The sequence below is a fragment of the Tympanuchus pallidicinctus genome, unplaced genomic scaffold (assembly GCF_026119805.1).
Source record: "Tympanuchus pallidicinctus isolate F22 unplaced genomic scaffold, pur_lepc_1.0 scaffold1, whole genome shotgun sequence".
NCBI classification, from domain to species: Eukaryota; Metazoa; Chordata; class Aves; order Galliformes; family Phasianidae; genus Tympanuchus; species Tympanuchus pallidicinctus.
This window is the reverse complement of record NW_026294618.1, coordinates 33,974,462-33,999,082: the sequence shown is the minus strand read 5'-3', so window position 1 is coordinate 33,999,082 and position 24,621 is coordinate 33,974,462. Positions and strand designations below refer to the sequence as shown.

General features: G+C 42.4%; 1 protein-coding gene across 1 annotated transcript; it reads right to left on the bottom strand.

The window, feature by feature from the left end:
- Positions 1-385: 385 nt before the first annotated feature.
- Positions 386-14,462, bottom strand: HTR1E (5-hydroxytryptamine receptor 1E). Its single transcript, XM_052694237.1, has 2 exons — positions 13,105-14,462; positions 386-2,150 (listed from the first exon to the last, which is right to left on the bottom strand). The coding sequence occupies exon 2, from the start codon at positions 1,968-1,970 to the stop codon at positions 876-878; it is 1,095 nt and encodes a 364-aa protein (XP_052550197.1). The 5' UTR covers positions 1,971-2,150; positions 13,105-14,462; the 3' UTR covers positions 386-875.
- Positions 14,463-24,621: the final 10,159 nt, after the last annotated feature.

The window sequence follows — 24,621 nt, the reverse complement described above, 5'->3', positions numbered from 1 at the left end:
CCAGGGGAAGTGGGGAAAAACTGGATAATGCCACCTCACAATTGACCAAGGCACATGGCCTGAGCCCTGAAGGAATGTGGTATTGAACAGCAGTATTAAAAAGGTGATCATTCAGGTGTGCAGCTCATCTTACAAGTGTGACTCTTGCTAGCTTTGTTCTCTCAGTTGCCAGAAAAACTGCACAGTTTCTGTCCAACGCTTTTAACATAAATCAGGAAACTGGGGGAAAAAAAAAAAAGGTCATTTAAATTATTACTTTGGAGTACAAAATGAGATTTGTTTTTAGAAAGAATTAAATGAACTTTGCCTTCTGTTTCGGTAGTGCATTTCGGTGGGGATAAGAATAGAATGGGTTATTCTGCTGTAATGGTGCTTATTTTCCTTCTAAAAAACGGTTACAGTTTTCTCAAAATGCCACAGTAAAGTTTATGACCATGAAGTTTATTAATTTTTGAACATGAATTTCTGGATTCAGCTTACAAGCCTTCATATTACTACAGTGCACGTCACTTAGACATTCGATTCTTAAATGAAAAAAGTATAAAATAAATGTGAATACTGTTGTTTCCTTCTTGAATCATTGATTACACAAAATGCCTTAAATGTGAATATCTAATATTTTCTTATTGTTATTTGTCTGTTTGTTTGTTTCATTGCTAAAAAATCCATTCCTTTGTAGAATAAATTTATTTCAAATTTTTACCGTGAATAACACCAGTGGTAAAAAAAACAGCAGAACAAATTACTGGCTGAAGAGAGTTAAGCAAAGAGGCAAACATCAAAATCCCCTTTGTCAAGGGAAATGACAACAGTCAAATTATTTTGCTCGTTCTTAAGGCCAGGAGTCATGTCATCGTCATCGTCTCCCAGTGCTTTTAAGTATGTTCTCGACACCTAATGAGCTTTCTGAAGGCCAGCTTGAAATCTTCATTAAAGCTTGTGTACAGCAAAGGATTGATGAGGGAGTTGACATATCCCAGCCAGGTCAAGAAGTCTGCTACTTCTGGAGAGACAATGCAAAGGTGGAGGCCCACGAGAAGCTCCTTGATGAAAAAGGGTAACCAGGACAAAATGAAAGCCCCTAAAATCAGTCCCAAGATGCGAGCAGCCTTTCGCTCCCGCGTGGTAGAGATCTGCTGCCTGTCACCAGCCAGGTCCAAGTCATTCTCAAAAGGGGGGATCCTCACGGATGCATTAATTTTATCAAACTCTGTGGTGGGGTCAGAGGTGGAAAAGTCCGAGACGCAGAACGTCTGTGTGAGCTTGCAGCTGGCGAAGGAGTTTTGGCTGTCGGTGCTCCTGTTGCTGAGATGTCGGCTCGAGCCCCGCTTCTGGTAGAGACTCTTTGCAGCGTGGTAGATTCTGTAGTACAGGATCAGGATCAAAGTCAAGGGTATGTAGAATGCCCCAAATGTGGAATAAATAGTGTAGATGACGTGGTCGTGCTGAATGCGACACTCACTGGGGATGCTGACACTGTGGTGGTTCCTCCAAAACAAAGGGGGCATTGATATGAAAATGGAGATGGTCCACACGGTGACTATCATCAACCCAGCCCTTTTTGCTGTTCTTTTCCTGGCATATTCGATGGCGTCAGTGATAGCCCAGTACCTGTCCAGAGCAATAACACATAGGTGAAGAATTGAACACGTGCAACAGGTCATGTCGACGCTCAACCAGATCTCACAGATGAAGTATCCCAAAGTCCACTTATCTATCATTATGTAAGTGATACTCAAGGGCATGACGAGGACAGCAACAAGAAGGTCTGTCACAGCTAGCGAGCATATTAAATAATTTGCGGGCTGGTGGAGCTTCTTGGTTGTGGAGATGGCTGCGATTACAGCAGAGTTCAGCAGCATAGTCAGGGTTGTGATTGTGGCCAAGGTCAGGGTGACAAGCATCTTCTCAGTTACAGTTTTTGGCTTTGCAGCCACACTGGCTTCAGTGGTACAATTTGTGAAATTCATTTTCCTCTCCAGGATGCACAGTGAAAGGAAAAGTGGCTGCTTTGGGTAGCAGGTAGTTCTAACTTCAGAAGTAGTCCATTTGAAAGGGGGACAGAGATACTTCAGGTAAAAAAGTTTTTATATTTCCATATTCAACAGCACAGCAGAAAGCTTCCAGGTTTCCTCCTGCTCATCATTTTCCTAGAAGATAAAAACACATCTGTTAGTGAACCTAGAAAAAAAAAAAAGGTTTTGGCAAAAATCCTACACTTCTAATATTAGCACATCTTATTAAAAACTGATTTCTTTTTCCTCTTTCTTCTCTCCTTTCTCCTTCTTTTTCTATGCATTCATTTATTTCTCATTTCTAAAGGACATTTTTGTCTGTATTTCCTGCAGCTTTATTTCTCCTTTTAATCTGGGGGTGTTGCTGCAAGTGGGATGTTAGACCTCCAGAGGTTCCTTCCAAAAAAACATTTCTGCAGCCTCTGTGAATTATTGATACTGGCATATAATTCTTTGCCTGCTTGTTAAACAGGCTCCAGCAGATGAAGAGCACAGGAAATTTGCCTTTTTCACTTTAATTGCTGTAGGAGAGGGATCAATTACTTCTATATATCATCTTTAGAAAGGAGAAAATGAGCAGCCTACATCAGCATAGGCATGTCAGTATTTCACAGTTTTCTGCTTTTTCATATCCATGTCTTTATTAATATATTGGAAACAATACTTAAAAATTACTCAGGTTACCTTTAACGTGCAGCTTTCAAACAATGTTTAAAGTTTTGTGGCAAATACTTAATTACAGAGCACATTAGTGTTGCAAGGAGCTTGTATAGTTTTGTCTAATTATTCTTGATATTCCATATATCCCACAGCGTGTATCTTTGGAGAAGACAGACGAAAAGCTCCTGCCTTTTCTTTGAGATTTCTATCAGATTGCCCTGCCTGTCAGGCAGCACACTATGATGCAATTTACAAACAACTTTAAAAAGGCTTATTTTTCTTCAGAAGTTTATTTTGGGAAAGTGCTAAAGTCCTTTCCTTACATCACAAATACTGACTGAGGCCAAAGTTAGCAACCTGTGGGATGCAACTTGAGACATCCTCTGGGACGTTGCTTTCTTGTTTGTAATTTATCCCCTTGTAAAAGTTGTAGAAGAGAGCCTCAATCTTTTGCCATTAAAAGAACTCATAAGACTCTTTCCCTTGACTTCACTTATCTAAAAGTGAGGATTCCTGTAGGCTAGTTGTGCAGGCTCCCTTGATAAGCTTGGATTGAGACAGCTGCTGCCACAACTATACATGTCCCCTCTCCAGACAAATCTTTCAGGCAGATAGTAGGAATCATGCCCTTGAAATGCTGATCTTTCTTGACTTTGACTGCAAGTGGCTCTTCCACAGTTGCACTTAGAATACATATCTGATTTTAGATGGCTAAATTTGAGGGGTAATAAAATCCACACTCACTGACACCAGCAGGACTTGGGTTAGGCTCCGAGAGACTATTTCCACATGCAAGTTAAAAGGAATCAAGAATATGAATGAGAAATTATGAATGTGTAACTAGACAGCTGCTTAGTTCTGTGTACAAGGACTCCTGTTCAAAAGCTGTATGAGGTTGAAAATACAAACTAGAAAAAAGGCTGCTCTTTGTAGAATACACCCATAGTGCAAGCTCCCTCCATCTACACTCTGCTCTTCAGAAACTGCTTTAAAATCTGATTAGCCTTGGAGAAAATATCAGATTGGAGAAACCAGGCGGAAATTAGTCTATTAGTTTTCAGGTTGTTACTGCATTGAAAACACTGTTTTGGTCATTCAGACTTCAAAAAGACAAAAATTTAGCTCAAACCTTCACAGATTCTTCATACAAGTCTTCTGCATCCAGTGAGATCTTGGTTCCATTTGTTTGCTCCCTGGCTATGCCTGATTTTTGACCAGAGGGTAAAGCAAAGGGCCTTTCTGCACTTCTGAAGCATGAGACAGATGCAATTGCAATTCCTACTTTCCTCAGCAGAATTACTTCGCTAGTGCCCTAGTGAAGTAGATTCCAACAAGCAAACTCAAAGCTACTCAAAGGTACACCAAGGCACCCCCCTTCCTTCACAGCTGCCTGTTGTTCTGGTCCACACACAAGAGAGCTCCTATTACTTCTTGAGGTAAGCAGCATTTTCCTCCTTGTCCTCACATTCCTAAGAACTCTGAAGATTTTTGGCCCTGGTGTTTCTCTCAGAGGTGCATGGCCACATATGTTCTCTGCTGAGCAATGCCTACACACGTACTTAACCCAGAAGGAAGCGAAGAGCCTTTCATGCAGGAATAACCTTTGGGAAATCCTTTCCGAGCTTTGCCCCCTCTCTGCAAGACAAGGATAATCTAAAAAACAGATTATTTTCTTCCTTGATGAACTTTTGTCTTTAAGCGAAATCCATCATACTTGATCAGATCTGATGCTGGGGTTTCCATAAGGACAAAGGAAAAGTTTGTTTTTCAAGGTCTGCTCACTGCTCAGCAGGGATGATTTTTTTTTCCTTGGAAAACAACTGCAATAATTAAAGACAGGGAAAAAGTAAACAAAGCATCCTCCCCGCAGAAGACTTGCCTGTAGGGGCCACAGCCTGGACTGGCACATCCTTCATGCCAAAGACCAGCACTGAAGAGAATTAATTCCCGTGCTCTTTATAGGAAATGAACCCTTAGAAATTCAGACAGTATAAATAGCACAAATAAAAGCTGTATTAGATAAATATTATTAAGGAAGTATACTGAAATGCTGAAAAGTCTGGAGATGTCGGGCTGAAGGCTTCCACAATATCTTAAATCCTGTCCTTGGAACAGACCAGCAGTGCTGAGCTCCTGGGTTCATACACGACAAGCAAAGAGAAGGCATCCAGGATTCAGAGCATGCTCCCAGGTGAGACATCCAGCTTTCGTCTCTTTGCTTTTTGTGATATATCCTGGCCCAGAAAATAGGTAGAGTTTTAAAATGGGGAGTGGCTTTGCTAGAAGACATCAGTGGTTGACCTTGGTTATTTGTATAGGACAGGTTTTAAATGCCTCTTCTTATTAACCTTTAAAAATGTGAGCGTTATTGTGGTCACGCATATTGTAGATGTTGTATTTTAATTCTTGTTTCTACCTGTCCTTCATGGTACCTGGCAGCCCTTGACTAGGGTAAGGGACCATCTGGTTGCTATATTTATAGTGTTACTAACACTGTAGTAATCGATTGTGGTTTTACAATTCAGTTCTTGGAAGAGACATTCATAACGTGGTTATCTTATTTGAAGTGCTTTCACTAAAAGGACTGCCTGCTTATGGTTTGCAATTGTATTCCTTCAGGCTGTCAGTCATCTCACACCAAGACTGATGTTACTGGTGTGGTGGGAGAAACTCATTTGAGTTCCCCCAAAAGGGAATCAATCACACTGCATATTAGCTGATTGTCAGTAATGGCACTGAGTGCTCTCTGAGAGGGAGAAGAGGAGAAGAGGATGATTAATTGTTCCCTAAAAACAGTTGGGTAGGTGTAAGCTGTGAGATGGTAATGTCCATGCCTGCTCCTCTACCTTCTCAGCAAAAGAACATTTAGTCTTGGGGCAGAATACTCTGCATTTTCCACAGACTGGCAGGTGGGCTGATACCAACTTCTTGGCCACTGAATCTCTCACTGTTTCTTAAGAAATGGAATAGCATCCCTTGGAGAGAACAAGGGCAACTGTCATGGCATGTGTGCATGTGAACACACGTGTGCAGGAGGGTTAGTTCCTTTATAGCCACAGTTTTGCATTTCCTTTAAGCAATTAAGGCATTGTGCAATTATGATACTTCTCTGTCCCTTTGGCAGCAATAAATCAGTATGTCTTTGTTAAATCATGAATTTGTAATAATCTCTTGTACAACTGTTGCCAAAACACACAAGTGCTGCCTTTCACATTAATCTGTGGCAGAAAGACCTCCTTATGTCTCTGCTTTCTTCAGAGATGAGTTATGGATGTTTGGAGCTGCTGTTTGGCATGACAAGCAGCACTGAGGAAGTAAAAGTCAGTGTAAATGGCGAGATACAGCCTTGTCATGTGAGCTAACCTGATGAAAAATACCTGGCCAGCCCTTCCCTGGTGCATGGGGCACATTAGCAGAGGCACACCAGCCCACAGCAGCAGCCTTCAGAGCTGTGCTTATAAACAGACCTTGCCCCAGTGCAAAAAGGGACTCTTGAGCCCCACAGATTTCCTATTTTAGTAGATAGCGACAGCCAGGAGACATGTAACCTGCACACTTAACCTTTGTCTGGGAAAGAAAAAATCTGATCTGGAAAGGTTGCTGACTCCTGCAATCTTCATGCTTAGTTCTCACATAGACAAGTTGTTCTCTGATTAATTTATCATTTTTTGACAAAACCAGGCTGTCTTACTCAACTTTACAATTCCAAATGTTTTTCATCACTAAAGCAGTCTTTTCTCTGAATTTGCTATTTCACGTCCCTTTGTGCATGCTTTAAAAGAAGCTGGGTTTTCAACATTCCCTCCCTGTTTAACCAAACTTTTAATGCTGCTTAAATGTTGTAGCATGCTTTGTTTTATAGGATTGACCATGGCATTGATCCCTGAATGGTTTTACTGAATGACTCAGAAGCACATACATACACAGAAGGAAAGAACTTCCATGCTGAGCACTGGCGGATGCATGGGGCCCTCCACAACCCTTCCTCCTACAGCTCAAGCTTCCATTCAGACTGCTTATTCATTGACTGCATGACTAAGACCCACAATCAGATACAATACAGGTGGGAGGACAGCTTGGATAATAAGGTGCTGTGTGAGACACTGTCAGCTAAGTGTAATTCATAGAGAGGAAGGAAGACAAGCATGCCATTCCCAGCATCTACATCTCTCCTCAGAGAAGCAGCAGCTAAGATGCAGCCCCATCCTTATCAAGACCCATTTATTTTCCCAAAGCCTAAAGGAACACAGGCACATTCAGCTTCAAAAACCACAACCAGAAATTCTAACTGTAGGGGCCATGCTGTCATGAAACTGAAGTCCACTGGAAGAGTTCCCCTTTACTTACTGGGAAGAGACTAAATTGTTTCTTGTTGCTTTAAGGAAATAGAACATAAAACATCAAGGTGCTGGACGACTTGAAGGGAGCCCTCTTGCTCAAAACATAGATCCAGAGATAAAATATTCCAGTGTCTCCTTGGTCACTAACAGTTTAATCTCTCTAAGCAATATTTTTTTTTTTTTCCCTTTAAATGGGCTTACAAAAAGAAAACCCAGTAATCAAAGCCTCTTTTGATCAATGATTTACTCTTTTTTTCTCTTAATTCCTGACTTAGCCATTTGTGTAGAGAATGGAAGAACTATCAGTAATTGTAAGTTTTTAAACGGCTATTTTAAAGGTTGGTATCTTTTGAACTAACGCAACATTTTGTTTGTTTTACAACTAGAAGCAGAACCACATAGTTGTCACTGTCCTTCCATTCCTCTTCTGTTCAAACAGAAGTAATGCAGTGTAAAATAAAGCCATTTTTGCTAGGAAAAAATTATTTGAGGCAAAAGTATTTTTAAAACATCCCTCATTGAAAATAAATGTGCTTAATTTACAAACTATTAAAGCACTACACTAGAACAACTTGAGAACCTCCCTGAGGCATAAGAGGACTACATCCAATACAGCCAGGAAAAGTTACTGGAGGAACTATAGCTGGATGTTCTCCCCAGATGGCAATCCTTATTTTTACTGTCTTTGAGTTGAAGCTTCTGATGCTGTTTGCAAGCCTAACGCTTCACATATAGCATACACAGGCTGTTGTAAGGACAACAGGATAGAATCCTCTTGCAGCTTCTAATGGCCAAATGCTGCTTCAGTGCTGGAAATACAGCAGCAGCACAACGCACTGACAAACTCAGCTTATCTCTTGGCACCTGTCTGAAATTCTGCTTCATTTTCTAGTCTTTCTTAAAGAGAATGTAAATACCTTCTTAAGACTTGCACAGTTGTTGGCTGTGGTGAACAGTTGTTGCCCCGCCACCTTCTCTCAGTCTTATCTATCCTTCCTGAAGGATCTGAGTCTGGGCCCTCATTCATAGAAACAGAATCACATGAAGGCTGAGCCTGGCAGGGCCCTCTGGATCTACCTGGCTCAACATCTGCTCCAGCAGGGACATCCATAACAGGCCCACTTGCTGCCAACACTGAAGAGCTTACTCTCACAGAGGTACAACCCCATTATTAAAGATGTCAATATCACTGAACTCCCACTGAAAATAAACCCTGGTCCACACAAACCCTAGCTCTCATGCAAAGATCAAACATGGCTGCTGGATGCATAAATCCTTTCTGAAAACACCCATGAGGGTTCTAAGTTCCTTGGATGCTGTAAATTTTCTATCTGAGGAATGACTGCAGGCTTAGATCCTTCGGTGTAGCACAATGTGAGTGGTGGGTTTGGGAGACTTCTGGCTAGCGGCTATTACTTCATGGTTTGTCACAATTTTGTTACTTTACATTTCAACTGCTGGCTAGAAAAGAAAGCTTGTTGAAATCTTAGAAATGAACAGGAAAAAAAAGTAAGGAAAATCAAAACTGAATTCTCACCTGTGAATGGATTTTCCATCTCAATTTCTCATTTTGCTACTTAGAGACATGTCAAAGAAATATTTGCTGATGGATATATCTGTTCAGCTCTGGGGAAATGGTGCTATTTGTATTTGTATGGAGACAATCACTTTATTCGAGCTAAATGTCACTGTACATGCATTGTTTTTCAAGTCATCATTTGTTTCTTGCTGCTATTCTGTCAGGAGGCTGATGTCGATAGGGTTTATTTGATCTCCACATGACTTGATTTTGTATATAGCTGTTCTGCAATTCATAATGGCCCAAATGAAGATATTAGGCAGACTAAAATTTAGTGCATAAAGAACACTGAAGCTCGATCTGAGACCCTCTGAAATCAATAGAAGTTTCTACTGCAAGCAAAAGATTTGAGATGAAGCCTTAGGGAATATATGCCCAATTTCTGGCTGATGAATTAAGGGAGATGACTCACACAATGGCTTCAGACTTCCTTTGGAAGGAAAACTGGGTGTGACTGAACAAGTAGTTTTATCACAGCAGAAGGCAACTGTAGAAAAACATCTCTTGATGGTGAAAGCATTGGGCTAGAGGCATGGGACTGCCAGTGGGACTGGGCTGCAAGTATGGGGTTTCAAACCAGCCAGCATCCTCACTGCAAATGAGGATGTGGGAGAAATTGATTACTGATGCCTCATGTGGTGCGCAACACCCAACAGGTCAAGGGTGGGCTCCTGCTTAATATGGCATTGCTGCAGTGGAAGTTCTCACAGTTACGGGAAATGGCCCTGAAACCTTGTGAGAAGGCAGGTTTTCATCATATTTGCCAAGCACAGTGCAGCAGAGGTTGGGTTTCCTACACTGGAGCACTGTGGCAAAGGCTGCACGTTTACGGAATAGAGTTATACAGAAGCAGCAGAACTTACTGCTTTTGTTTCTGAACTTTGCTATTGGTGGTGGAAGCAATGGAAACTGACAGACCAGTGCTAGACACTCGCTGAGCTAACAGCACACGTGGATGATTTTTCGGTTACCCCTATAGTACAGTGACAGTTGTGATACTGCAGCTAAGTTCTTCAGGGTCCTGGCATAACTGGAAAGATGAAGCTTTCACACAAAGTAATACTTTTTCTCTGACACAATTACTATACCTACAACCAAACTAGCATGCTCTATTTTGTCCATTGCCTGGGACAATTCAGCCATATCTTTGCTTTTGGAAACTTTTCTAAGCTCAAGTAGCTGGCACTACAACTACGTGTCTGGAGCAATTACCATGTAAATACAAGATAAGTAAAACATAGCATTATGAAACTGACTGAGCATCAAGCATTTCAGACAAGTCATTATATGAATTAGTGGTAATTAGCCATCAAAACCCATAAGTACAATATAATTAACCCACAAATACAATATAAATACAGACTAATTATGAAAGTTCATACACTGTAAAGATTGAGCTGTCTTTTAACAGGTGTAATAAAATGTGAAGAGCCAAACTCCTCTGCAAGTAACTTATATTATAACAGCAGATGTTTGTGTGTTTGCTGGAGAGGGAGAAAAACAGACAGGAAGGACCATATTCATCTCTAATTCTCAGGGAAGTGCCCTGGGAAGTCAAACATTTTTCAGGTATGTACTTTATACCCCATACTTTCATTTCCCCTGTTTGGTAGATTGCTTATACTGAGTACAAACGACTGTGGGTACACTCAAAACATCCTATGACTACTAACACATCATGCCCTCTCTGTTAAACAGAACAGTCCTCAGGTAGTGCTTGTCCTTCCTTGGTAGGGTTCTGCTGCAGCAGCTAATAGGCATAATGAATACGAAGTCTTAATATTGTTCTATCAAGGGAAGGGTCAGACACAATCAACACCCTTCCCCCCCCCGAAAAAAATCAACTAGGATCCCCTCTACTGCTCCCCCCCTTGTGCCTGCCTCAGTGACAGAAGACTGATTTTAAAGGCAGGATGCATTTCTTACCTACTGTGTGCATTTCAAATCTGTTTTTCTCATTAAAAACAATATTAAATTCTGGAATAAACCAGAGTGCTTTAATTATCACCACAAGCAAAGCCTTGATTTACTCTGCCTCAGAAAATGAAGGAGGTGATGAGGAGGTAGAGGATGACAAGCGTATGTCTCATTCACATTACCAAATACCTACTTCAGGAAGCTACATATACATGCTTGGGTAGAACTGTACACATGCAATTACCATGAAAATGTATAAACAATATTCCTCAAAAACTTAGTGAGGGTTGGATTTTTGCCTTCCAGTCACAAACACCACAACTGTGAGAACTAGGAAAGAGTTCAGTCTTGCTTGGTCTGGGACTGGTTTCTGGCAACTGGTTAGGAATGAGCAGTCTGCCTGTCCGGGCCTCTATATCATCAGGCCAGGGTAACAAGTGAGTCTTACAGGATTTGGCTGTCTAGTATCATGACCTAGACGTCCAAACCACCACCAAATCATATATGAAGATTATATATGAATTATATATGAAGAAATTGTTTATGAAGATATATACGAAGAGAAACATCTGATGCTTAGCAAGGAGCAGGAGCGTTCCTCAACACTCACAGTATCACTGAGGTGAATGACTGCTCTGAGAGTTGTGACTGGGTGCAGAACAGAACCAGGATTTCATTTTAAAGATTGACAAGCTAAGCTGCAGAGAGGTGAAGTGCCTTCTGCAGTCACACAAAGAGCTCCTGGAAGAGCTAAACCAAAGGCCAGGTTTTGTGCTTCCACTGCTCTAGCTCATGATTATCAGCATTCAGGAGGTCTGGCCAGTGAGAGCTATAGCAACAAGCATGCAGTGAACAATTTTGGTCCCAGCATTAAGGTCACTGCTGGGCTTTATAATGGGCATATAGAATACTTCCTACCATTACCTCCTGCCAACCTTTAGCAAGATCTGTCTTAAACCTCTAGTCCGAGCATGCTCCCTAATCTCCTTCAGGAGTCAAAGACAAGACAGCTTCTCTAGACGGCAATTTATCCTTACTGCCTTCCATTATTTCTGAGCTGTGCAAGTGCCTGCACCGGGTGGGAGAAACAAAGCTTCTCCCCTATCAGCAAAGCAGCAGGAGCTGATAGTCCTCTTGCTCAGACTTGAAACAAGTTGCATGTAAGCTGATACATGGGAATTCTCAGCTCATGAGGGAAATGAAAGTAGCTTCAGAGGGTGAGAGCTGAGCAACAGGAAATGAGACCTGGCCCACAGTAACAACCTTCATCATCAGATGTTGACTCTTGCCCCTTAACAGTACCATTGCCTTGGACAGCACAGCACAGAAGTGCTAAGTCAGAAAGCTTGAAAAGCAAAAACGGTCTTCAGCCTACACACCTGCTCTGTGTCAGTATGCCAGAACCATTAGTTCTGACCTCAAATCCCAGTACTAATGTACACAGTGAAAGATTAATAATGGAAAAATCCAAAGGGAGTAACATTGTAGCATAATTTTAACACTGCATTTCTTTTCCTTTTGTTTCTTTTTTCTTTTTTTAACCACAAACTTCATGTATCCATTTCTCTTTGTGTAGATGTGGTCTGCATTTGTGAAATGCAACCAGAAAACACCTCTTGTGGTTATTGCTGTGTTGTGACATTACAAGCAAAAGCTCTATGAAGCTTTGACTTGTAAGGGAAACTCTTTGTCCTATCACTTTTGACATCTTTGCTGCCAAAGACCGATGACACACAAGCAAACATGTCTACAGTTATGGAACACAAAACATCATTCCTCTACTTAAGAGGATTAATGAAACTTTCAGGTATCTTCAGAGACGCTGGTTTCATTTAGTCTCATTCAGTGACTGCCAGACAATGCAGGTAATGCACAAGAGTGCATTATAGTGACTACCACTACAAATGAGAAAATGTAATTGCAAGATTATCTCATTTGCAGGGCATAGTAGCTCCAGGAACTCACTACTAAAACACAATATCCCCCAAATTGGTCCAACAATCACTGACAACTGACTCAAGATCAGACTCTAGAAAGTGGATTGAAGCCCTCATTCCTTCCCCTCTCAACCCCAAGTTTCTTATGTGTATTTAGAAAAAAATCCAACTTAAATTCTGTAATATGTCCTTCTCAGTTTTCACTTTCCATACCAAGCCCAAAAGCATCAGAAGGAAACAAGACCCTGCTGTGATCTAGGAGCCAATAATCAAATCTGCAAGTGAGAAAACATGCTTCTGATAGGGGTGTGGAGCACAATGTGATGCTATGTGGTGGCTATCCCCCATTCTCCTTTAATTTTTTTGTAGCATTCTTGGTGGCGTCTCAGCTGCTCACTTTCCCAGGAATGATACATGAGGATCATCATAATTCCACATGATCCCTCACACTGCACAACATGCTTGCAGGTAGATAACCTGTATTTGATGCTTGTTAAAGGCAGCTGAATTAAATGAACTCTGGAGGCCAAACTTACAAGACTGTGATAAGAAAATGAGAAGAAAATACATGCATCATCCCACCCCATACTAATTTAAAAAGGAAATCCTTATCTACATTGTAAAGTTTTATAGAAATACCTGAAAACCAGAAATACCTGAAAATCAAGGTAAATTGATGATAGCAGCACCGGTACCACACCTCTTCTAATTGCAGTCCACTAACAGAAGCAAGAGAAAATGTGGCAAGAAGTCACATCTCACCATTCTGGGGGAGACTTGGGGATCCCTGCTTTGGCACTAAGCCCCTTCTTGGGGCATGGGCAGCAGAATGGATTGCCAGGGTAGTGAATCACTCCCAAACTACAAAATGGGACAGGAGGATATGTCTGGACCTGTGCTCCAACATGCTGTGCAGCTCAACCACTCCCCAAGTTCTTGCCCCAAAGGCGGTCACTTGTTCTTTGTGGGGACAGTCAGCCTCAGGGATACCTCCTGCCTCTCCCCACTGTGGCTTCAGATGCTCAGTATGTGCTGAAGGAATTGTGGAATGCTCTGAAGGCATCATACCACTCTGTTGGTACCAAGGTGCTGGTGACACATGGACTCCTCAGCTTGGGGAGCATCTCTCAGTGCCCCACGAGTTGTGAAAGTGAAGCTGAAGTACCTCGGATGGATGTAGGTTGCTGTAGCAAATTGTATACACTGAAATACAAACGACAGTTTAATATGTTCTATTAATATATGAGGCCTTGTAATCAAATTAATTTATTGCTGGTTTCTGCACCATAGAGGGGCAGAAAATCCTGTGCTTCTGGTCCTTTCCATGGGTTTTGGTAGAATATACATCCGAGTAGGAGTTACCAGGAGGAATTCATTCTGGAGTCTATCCCAGCCTTCAATGAGGTGAATGGAATTGCCTTTTTCCCACCATGCTTTGTCCCATTCAAACACAGCCGTGTACCTGCAGGCTGTCTCACGGAGATGAGAACTGCAGAAGGTGATGAGCAGTGGAGAAGGAGCTAGAGGCTTTACTCCTCGTCCTCTTGTGTCACACTGGCACTACTTGGCCCTTTTTAAAAAAATACCCAATCCAAAATGGTGTTGTTTTGTGGACAGTCCATCATCAGCTCTTCCTCTCAAAGACAATGTGAGAGGTATTCCATATGACCAAGTAGACTGATCTGTTTCTCATCTAGCACCACTTGTGGAGAGGATTATCTCCCATGGACTGCTGCCTCAATGCTGTCCGTGTCCTTGGGCTGGTGGAGTCACTGCCAGCTTCACCCATTGCTGGGCAAACATACCCTTGTCCACAGCAGGACAAGGAGGGAATTCAGATGGTTATTGGCATGAGTTTCACGTCTCCTGCAGCAGCTGCAAGCAGGAACATAGTGCTGCTCCTCACATTCCTCTGCAGCCGGGATGTGGAGACACTCACCTCTGATGGATGGCTACTTTTGGATGAGCTTGCTAATGGCTTGAGTTCTGTCATTCTTGAAGCTGATCTTTGAGATTCCTGAAAGACCCCATTAACACTGCATTAGAATCCTGATGACTTTCACTCTCTGAAATATTTAATTACTTAATTTTTTAGAAACATATCAGAATACTTTCCGAGCCAAATATGACCTCACGGTCTCCAGTGAGAGGGGCTGACCTTGAGCACCTGCAGTGGGCTGTTGCAGCCTTGCTTTTCTCTTCACACACACTCTCCCTACAGCACTCAGCCTTGAACCTCCAGAAAAAGGTGTTATTGAGGAAAGCAACTTGCTAAGTGGTTTTCTTTTTTATGATTTATCCAAGTGCCTGTTTGCTCCCACACGCTGTGAGTGGATAATAGCAGTTCTCAATCAAAGTTAAAATCACTAATGCTCTTGTCTGCGGAAAATTTAGTGCAGCTACAAAAAAAAAGGTTAATGATGCTGCTATACTACTGATCTTACTATGGCTTGTCATATCTTCATCCCTGCACCCTTGTGCAGCATTATTATATTGGCTGTTTATTCCAGTCCAGATCTCTGCTGAAACTGGTAATGAGACAACTGTGTCAGATATTCTGCTATCATGGGAGAACTAGTGTTAAAACAAAATCATGTAAACAATAGAAAAGCCATTTTTAGGTACTTTATACATCTTCTGATGACACTGACAATTCAACACTATGATTAGCACAGAACATTACTCTGTCTTCCTCATGAATATATGTTTACAGCAACAAATTTTGGCTATGTATTTTCCATGGAAATAACCAGAAGCTATTTCAAATTATTTTTGCATAAGATGTTAAAGTAGTCTGAAAAAAAAATACCTGAAAAACAACAGCAACCTCTCTTGCTATGAGTTATTGATGCTTCGGTGTCTGCCTGCAGTTCAGACATACCCAGACAATATACCATTAATTCTCTTTTTCTAATTGCGTTCACCCTTGAGTCTTTTGTGACTCACAAGTTATGACTACTTTTTAGTTATAGTCTGCTACGATTTTTTGTCAGCCTAAAAGGGCAGGGAGCTGATTCCTTTCACTTATATATCCCCAGTCTTCTACTGAATATATTTAATTTATGGGCACACAGAAAATGGAAAAGCATTAAACTTTTATATATTCATGTAGAAGGTCATTGTTAGCTAAGATAGATAAACTCTGATGGATTACACAGGGTCAAATTATAAACCTGTGCCTGAAACTGATGTAGTGAAGGAGTGGTTTGATACTCACCACTGACTCTTCATCTGAGAAGATCTTACATTGGGTACTCTCAGATGCACAGTCAAAATCAGTTTAATTTGCAGGGGTGATCAGCTTGCAAAGGGCACTGCCTAAATTCCTCCATCTGTATGGTGGGAATAACTGAAATGACTACTTGTTAGGTAGCCTGGGATCAAGTCACCTTGCAACAGGAGTACCTGGTCTCTGGCATACTGCAGCCTTCAGAGAATGATTGAATTTATCTTTCGGATGCCTCAGGCATGATCAGGGCCCCATTAAATATTGCTAAATCCTTCCACCTCCTCATTAGCGCATTGCAAAATATACTTAGGAGGGAATTCTGCCCTAGGGTTGTCCTCCTGCATATCCTGGATGTTCTCAGCAGAATCTTGTGTAAGATGCCTTGCTCTTCCCTGTGCCAGGTGGCAGCTTTGGTGTCACACTGCCTCAGGTTCACTGATAGACAAACACACTGTCCTCTTGATTTCAACCCCATATGCTCTCTTACAGCTCTTGGAAGCCAGCGGAAAAGACATCCATCTGTTAGCAAATGTTGGGAGTATCAACAAAAGTTTTAAATCCCCTAGTCTCAGTTTTTTTCCAGGACTTTGCTGGATTGGAATCTTGCTGCAGTACAAATATAAGTTCAGAAAGCCTAGAGCAGAGGCCTACCACGAAATAGAGCAATCCTCCCAGAGGCAGTTTCTGGGGCTGATCTCATGCTGAAGATTAGATGCATATTCAGCTCCCAGTAAACTGCCCTCCACAACCACCGGCCAACATTCAGGAGCTGAGGCCATGAGCCAAGCTGGTGAGGTGCTGCCCTAACAGATAGAAGCCTTTCTCCAGAGACCTTACAGTTCTAAATGCATTTGCCACAGGAGATAAAAGGGGAACTAATTTAATGCATGTGATCAGGCACCCCTAAGACACTTCTTGCCTTAATTGTATCTGAGCAGGAATAAGCAGAAGCAGAAGGAAAACTCCACTATTATCAGCACAGTTTGACACTCCCAATGCATTAGTGCATGAAATGATCTGGTGACAAAGTAAGGCTTGAATTACTCTTGAAAAGCTTTTGCAACAAATGCTAAGATGCTTCCATCTCAAAGGTGACCTGAGATTGTTAACATTTTGCAAAGAGAAACTCATAAATGACGATGAGGTTTACAATGCAATTATTAGAAATGCTTCAAACAATCAAGTTAAAACACTCAGCACAACTGGTTTCAAATGGATCTTTTAATTTCAGCAAGGGCCCTGTGGCAACAGAGCTGGCTGGGTACCAGCCCCAGCAGCAAACATCTCCACAGGAGCCCTCTGCTTGTGCAGAGCAGCACAGCTTCCCCACTGAGCCCAGCAGCTCTTGCGAGTCCTTCAGCAATACCCAGCTTCCTGACCCTTCCCAGCATCCCTGCTCTGAACTGCATACTGTCCAGCTGTGGTGCTCTCAGCACGCCTCATCCCTGTGTCCCAATAGTGACATAACTGCACTGCACCACTGCAACCCAAGGTATCATAGGAGTGGAGTGCTGGCACTCTGCTCTGGGCAGTGAACAACAGAGCAGCACACATCTGTCAGGTCTGCTGGCAACAGCACACGCTAGGACTGCTGTACTCCGGATTAGGGCTTCAGTGTCTCCACGGGATTTTAAATAGCTTTTATTGCCAGACTCTTATTATGCCCACCAAAGCCAGTGATTTGTTTAATTTAGAACAGATTTACTCAGAGATGTTTACCCACAGAGTGTCCCAATCTGGAGGCACAGAAAAGGAGGTCGCTTATAATTTATTTTCTTCTTTTTCTCCTTATTTGCAGCAGTCCTCTACTCAGAATAACTTGGAGTTGTGCACAGAGGCTGATTATCAGAACTATTTGAGGGATTCAGTCACACAGCTGCACAGTTGAGTCACCTTAACCATGTTCTAACAGCCTCAAACACACTATGTTATACTGGACATGGGATTTTGGATGTTAGATGAGAAAATGGAAGAGAGCAATCCAACAGAAGTATGACTTGAGTAAGGCAACGAAGAGCAACTGGCTGTGAGGTAGTGCTATGAATTGTCCTGCAGATGAAGGATCTCCTTGGCCAGAGAAAATAAAATGGCACAGAGTGTACCAGGCTCTCGAAAATTCTTGAGGAAGTGTGCACCATGACAGCAGATCAGCTTTTAAAAATACACTGTACTTTTCACTTGTGCACTTTTACGTTTTCCAGTTTCCCATAGCTGGAAGCACCCAAGGATGACACAGTGCTTTCTGAAGATCTGTTTTGACCTGAAGGAGCTGAGAGACCCAGGGCTGAGAAGATTTCCTTATTAAGCTGAAATGAACACAGTGGAGCTACCTTTTCTCACCCCAAACCCAACCTCACAGATTCACCAAATTATTTTGACATGTTTTCTTCACCCTGAGGATTTTAACTTCAAGTGTAACAATACCTTTTTTCTCAGAAATATTGCTGCTTTTCTCTGCAGACTATTGCCAAAATTTGGTGGGGTGGGAGTAGGCAGGGAAGAGCTGACTTCCAAACACTTGAGAATACTGGAATTGTTCAGGCACTGAAGTCAATGCAAGCTGTATCAGCTGATAAGTAGGAGGCTGAAATGTTAAAAGTCTCAGTGCAGCAAGACAATGATTTGAAGAGGCCTTCTATCTTCCGATTACTACTGAGAAAAGATGATATTACAGTGAGCCCTGTTAAGATGTAACATTCCCAGTGGAGAATAATTGATGCTGAGCTAGTGTCAAATTGAAGATCTGAAAGGGGCTAATTACTTTTTCTGCTAGGAAGAACCTTCCATTTTGTCACTGCTTCGATACCTGAGCAACTCCATTAATCTTAGACATCTGAATCCCAGCTCCTATGCTTAGTTTCTGCTGGGTATTGAGGGAAATAGCAAAACCAACCATATCAGGGCTTACAGTAACTTGATTTCTTTAAATCAGCAGGTGTAAAGCTTCTGGACAACTTCTTTAAATTCATTTTTAGGAGCATGCATGTAGAAGAAATTGAGCTCAGCTTTGTCTTGCTCACGGGAAACCATTCCTGGAACTTCTCAGTCCCCTGCCCACAAGCACTTCCACCACAAACACCTCAGCATCCAGGATCTACCAGCAGGTTACCATGCCACGTGGAGCCAACGGAGTTGGACATTCCTTCTCTCCTGGTGAGTGTTGGTGTGAATATGCTGCTGGGGTGGAGAGTAAAGATCCTGTCCTACACTCCCACATGGAGCTGGCAGGGGACTTGCATTGTGTCAAGAATGGGAGCTTGGAGGGAGGCCCTCCTTGCTGGTAGGAAAGTTTCTCCCCTTCTGTCCCACTGCTGTTAGCTCATGACAGGGGGGTTGTGCTATCCCTCCAGACACTACGCATCTCTACGGTTTTCTATTTGCTCCTGGCTCCCAGACTAAAAGATCTTCATCTTAGCCTGTAAATCTTGAAGTGCCTAGAAAAGTAAGTGCTGAAGTTCTCCGAGAGGCAGATTCAAGAGAAAGCATCATGTAAAAGTAAGGGAGATCGGCATAGTGCCTACAACAGCTCCACACTTTTCCAGTAATCTTCTCTTATTTGGTGTTCACTCTCCTCTTGAGTGCTTCTTGATGGTGCTTCCTTGATTACATTGCAAAGAATGAGAGAAAAGCCGGATGAACAGTTTTCAGACAATGTGCCACTCTGCCAAAAGTTTGTCAGACCATTTATTAGCATCAGCAAAGAGGAAACATGTTTAATTGCTAAGAGCCAGGAAGAGGGACGTTAAACATCTTATTGTTCTCCACACCGAAGTGGGAGTACTTGTAGCCTCCCTGAAGAGCGAGATGACATTTGTGTGATGCTTGAAAAAGTGAAATCCTTGAGAAGAGTGACTAGGCACCAGCAGACGAGGGGAAAATGAGGAAGATCAATACTTTATCAGTACTGAGGTGGTTCAAAGTTCAAGAAGCCATCAAGTAACTGCTGGCACTTCAACCCCAACATGTTAGGTTGGGTAGACAGCTAGTATATGGTACTTAGTGATGTGCATAGCTTGTTGATGATGATCTTCCCATCATCTGGCTGCATCATCCAAGGCCGGCTTTTACAAGCATTGGACATTTCAAGCTCTTTTTTGACATTATAATTTCCTTTTCTTTTATTAAAAAAAAAATTAGCATGTGTATCTGTCTGCCAAAAAACATTCCAGTGTAATTGAAAAGTCAGAACAATTGATTTTCAGGATAATTTTCAAGATCACACAGTATTGCTCAGCTTTGTACTGCACACAGCTTCAAGCATGTATACAAGATTTCTTGATCCTTGTGGAACAGCTTAAAGTATTCTAATATTGCCCAAAATTAGATCAGTGTTGGTAGTGCTGTACTAGGTAGTGAAATTATTTAAATGTTGTTACATTAAAAGGTCCATTAAGATATTTGTTGTTGAATGAATGATACAAAAGCATTATGACTTAGACTGTCAAAATAAAATTACTTGTGTGCTTTGCCTGCTGAAAATAGTATTTAAAAGAACATATTTTTAAGAAACAGTTCCACAGAGAAAATGCATTTTTCTGAAAACACATTGTAGTATCAATAGTATCACAAACTAAATACAGGAATAAGAGAGAGATTACCTGCTTCCAAAGTACAATTTTTGAAAGAACTATAATATCTTTCTTTTTCTCTTGAATAATTCCCATTGTGTGCTTGGTTAGAAAACAGTAGCTTGGTTATGAAGTCATGGAAATTGTATCCATGCAAATGCCACCCTCACATTAAAATCATCATACAGCTCACAGTATGCTGCCTGCAGGCTTCTCAGGTATAAATCTAGCAATCAATAAGGACTACTTCGCTACGGCTCTTAACCTTGCAAGAACATTTTATGAAAGGGTTGTATAGAATGTGCTACACACTATCAAACAAAAAAGAGAAGATCAAATTAAGCTGCACTGTAAAATTTAAGCCAAGAGAAGCCTCTGCATTTTTTAACAACTTATACATTTATATTTGAAGTCAAATTAACAGAGGCTACATGGCAGAAGGCCTACTGCTTGTTCCTTGCTGGAACAAGTGCTACATGCTGGTCCTGATGGGTGGAGTTTGCTCTCATATTGTACCAAGCCCCAGTCAGCAACTTCATCAAATATTTATAGCTCCATTAGACCTTTTGGCTACTCTGCTTGGAGATGAAATAACAACAGCAACACAGACTTTAGTTGTGGTGAATAAAGAAAGGTGGATGCTTGACTTCCACAACTCAAGAAGGCAAAAATTACACAAATGCTGTCTGAGCATTAGAGTGAGCAGGGAGGATGCACCCAGCTGGACCTCTTTATCCCATAAAGGCAGGCATGTGCTGCTTTGATCACAGGGAGTTTGGGCTAATCTACTGGAAAATATCTTGTAAAGCAACAGTGCGTGTACCTGTTTGCATGACTTTTCAGACCTCGCTCTTAGTTTCCAAATTGGGTGCTGATTACTGAATCTATTCTATTTCAGCAGCAAGAGAAGTGCTTTGTTCTGGTATTTCAGTGTTACAATGAAGTATCTCAGAATATGGATCAAAATTTAATTATTGGCTGTGTAAATCTGCACGAACCATCTCCCAGTTCCATAACCAGGTCTTGCTGGGCATTCATCTTTCATTTTGTGCGAAGAACCAAGGATGTGCTATTCTGTTCAGGCACCTCCAACCTCCAAGGAGCTTCGGGCTGGATATCAGGAAGAAAATTCTTTTCAGAATGAGTGGTGCTGCATTGGCACAGGCTGCCCAGCAAGGTGGTGGAGTCACTGTCCCTGGAGGTGACCAAGAACCGTGTGGACATGGCACTGAGGGACACGGTTAGTGGGCATGGCAGAGGTGGGTTAGTAGTTGGACCAGGTGATCTTAGAGGCCTTTTCCAACCTTAATGATTCTGTAACTCTAACATTCTATAACTAACATGCTAAGTATTTCCCTTCCTGCTAAACTTCACACTCACGGGAAGAAATGATACCATGCAAAAGAACTGCTGCAGGAACACAGTGGTGTTGATGTGAAGCTGTCCGTTTTAAGATTAAGGTATTACCCATTTGATGGGCAGACACTGCCTGTATGCGGCTCAGGAAGATGTGATTACATCTCAGCTGCCTACAAAGCTCTCTCTAGGAGAAAAGTGAGACTTTCATCAAGAAAACACTTGAAGCAAGGCACAAAACATTCAATTCCGCAAAACACAGAATAGTGGAATTACACTGGCAATTTACATGTGAGCTCTGAGTCAGTGCTTTCAGGCAGAGATAATCCCACGTAAGCATCCCTGATGAGAAAGGATCATAAATCTCTTTCTGAACGGTATCTTCCAATTGATGCGCTCGTTTTCAATCTCCTCTCCTACAGGAAAGACATTCGGAGACAGAATAAGAACAGGACCCAGCCCACGGAGCACATTTCAGGAGTATTTTGTTACGTGGGCCCCTATTTGCATGCTTTTCTTCAGTAAAAGCTATGTTAAACTCATCCTTGGATAGTTCAACATGTGAAAAAAGGGAAGGAGTAGGACACGTAGCAACTGCTGACTGGGGAGCAGCTTGCCTGGGCTGCTTGGGAGAAAAACATAAATCAGAACCAATAGTAACATAACGGGAAAGGCTTGTGGAGAGGAGTAAGTTTAGCTGAAAGTAAATTAACGTGTGGTTGTTTGCTCTATAAATATCTTTTTTTGGTTTTTAGTTTTTTTGTTTTTTTAATTTGCTGCTTGTGTTTGTAAACATAAAATAAAATTCAGTTCCCAAACAGAGTCATAAGGTGGACAGGGGGAGGCTGACCTCACATGAGTCAAACCCACTAAACTCCTGAGGCCTGCTTGCAAGCAGATGCATTTACATAAGTGAGCGTGTGGAGGACAGGTACAGCCTGTTTAATATATCGGTCACTTGATTAAAAAGAGCCCAAATGATATTTTCAGTCAAGTTAGGCCAGGGATCAGTCTGATAGACTTAATGTAAAGACACAGAGAAGGGGTTGGCATGGTGACCTTTTACTTTATCGTGGTGTCTTCTCAGTGTTTGATTAATGGCTCTTCAAACAGCTTTGAACTGAATTAGAGCCCTTCTCACTGTTTGCTGTGAGATCTTTTCCTTTTTTAATATACAAGACTGCTGCCTGGAAGCAATCCTTATGTCTCAAACACATCACTCTTGTAGGTGATGCCAAACCCTTCAGTCTGAGCTGGTGCAATTACCATGTCTCCCTTCCACATCCTGGAGAGAAGGTTTCAGTAAAAAGTCGGGTATCAGGGGAACATGAGGCTTAAAACAAACATCCACTCTCTTTTGGTGGCCACCTGGTGAAGCTGGTGGTTTTTACAGGAGAGGTGATTTTACATCAACAGTGGGATCGAGTGCACCATCAGCAAGTTTGCAGATGACACCTAGATGCTGGGATTCAGTCGATATGCCTGAGGGACGGGGCATCATCCAGAGGGATCTAGATGAGCTTAATTGGTGGGCCCAGGAGAACACCATGAGGTTCAGCTAAGCCAAGTGCAAGGTCTTGCGCCTGGGTTGTGGCATCTCAAACAATCAGTAAAAGCTGGGGAATTAAAGGATTGAGCACAGTCCTGTTGAGAAGGACCTGGAGGTTCTGGCAGATGGGAAGCTGGACAGTGTGCCCTCGCAGTCCAGAAAGACAACCATATCCTGGCTGCATCAAAAGAAGAGTGGCCAGCTGGTCAAGGGAGGCGATGTTGCTCCTCCAGGTGAGGCCTCACCTGAAGTACTGCATCCAGATGTGGAGTCCTCAGTACAGAAGAGACATGGACCTGTTGGAGCGTGTCCAGAGGAGGGCCACAAAAATGATCCAAGGAATGGAAAAACCCCTCCTATGAGGACAGGCTGAGAGAGCTGGGGCTGTTCACATTGAGGAAGAGAGGATTCTGGGGAGAGCTGAGAGCAGCCTTTCAGTATCTAAAGGGGGGCTATGAGAAAGAAGGGAACAGACTTTTTCACAGAGTCTGCTGTGACAGGACAAGGGGAAATAGTTTCAAACTATAACAGGGGAGATTTAGACTGGATATAAGAAAGAAGTTTGTTACAGTAGGAGTGGTGAGGCACTGGAACAGGTCGCTCAGAGAGGTGGTGGATGCTCCACCCCTGGAGTCATTCAAGGTGAGGCTGGACCAGGCTCTGAGCAACCTGATTTAGCTGTAGGTGACACAGAATTCGGTACACTCCTGAAGAGGTGTCCCCGTTCACTGGCTTGGACTAGATGACCTTTGGAGGTCCCTTCCAACTCATGCGATTCTATGATTCTATGAAAAACCCAAGGCTTCAAGTCATGTCATCGTCAGCAACAAGCTTAAGCTGAGAGCTGCTAAACCAGTGCTGCCACTGCTGCGCCGAGCGCTCCTGAGGCTGCTGCATACAGGCAGAACACAATACAAGCAGGAGTGCTTCGTAACTTTTCTTGGAGCTCTTAAGTACAAACAGAGGTGTGCTTATCTACTTCCCGAAAAGAAAAGAAAGAAAGATACTCAAGAGCGTGGCTGGTTTCAGCATGCACCACACTTTGTCAGCAGGGGAAAGATGGGGAACAGTGAAGTACAGTTTTATCTTATTTTTAAAGGAATGACAGAGTTCCCTGCAGAAGAATCAAGCTGTTCGGAACTAAATGCTACTCTCTGGACATCTTAATGATATAACATTCTCTTAATAATGCTCAAAATTGCCTTGGTTCCTGACAATCACCTATGGGTTTGGTGCTCGTGGAATAATTGCAGATCATCATTTTACCAAATAACATGTCAGAGCTGCAGGTCCCAAAATCTGAGACAACTGAAGGGCACAGACAGCAGCTCCCGCTCCTCCATGACAGTTCTCTCCACGGGGCTGTTTGCATTTCCAGGATGCCGGCACATTGTGGGTGATCACATCACTGGGACGATGCCTGGCTCCTGTACCGGGGCTGGCGGTGGCGCTCGGTGTACGGCTCCCCCGC

Bases quoted from the DNA above. Each gene is read 5' to 3' on its own strand.
- HTR1E (XM_052694237.1), bottom strand. From the start codon at position 1,970: ATGAATTTCACAAATTGTACCACTGAAGCCAGTGTGGCTGCAAAGCCA.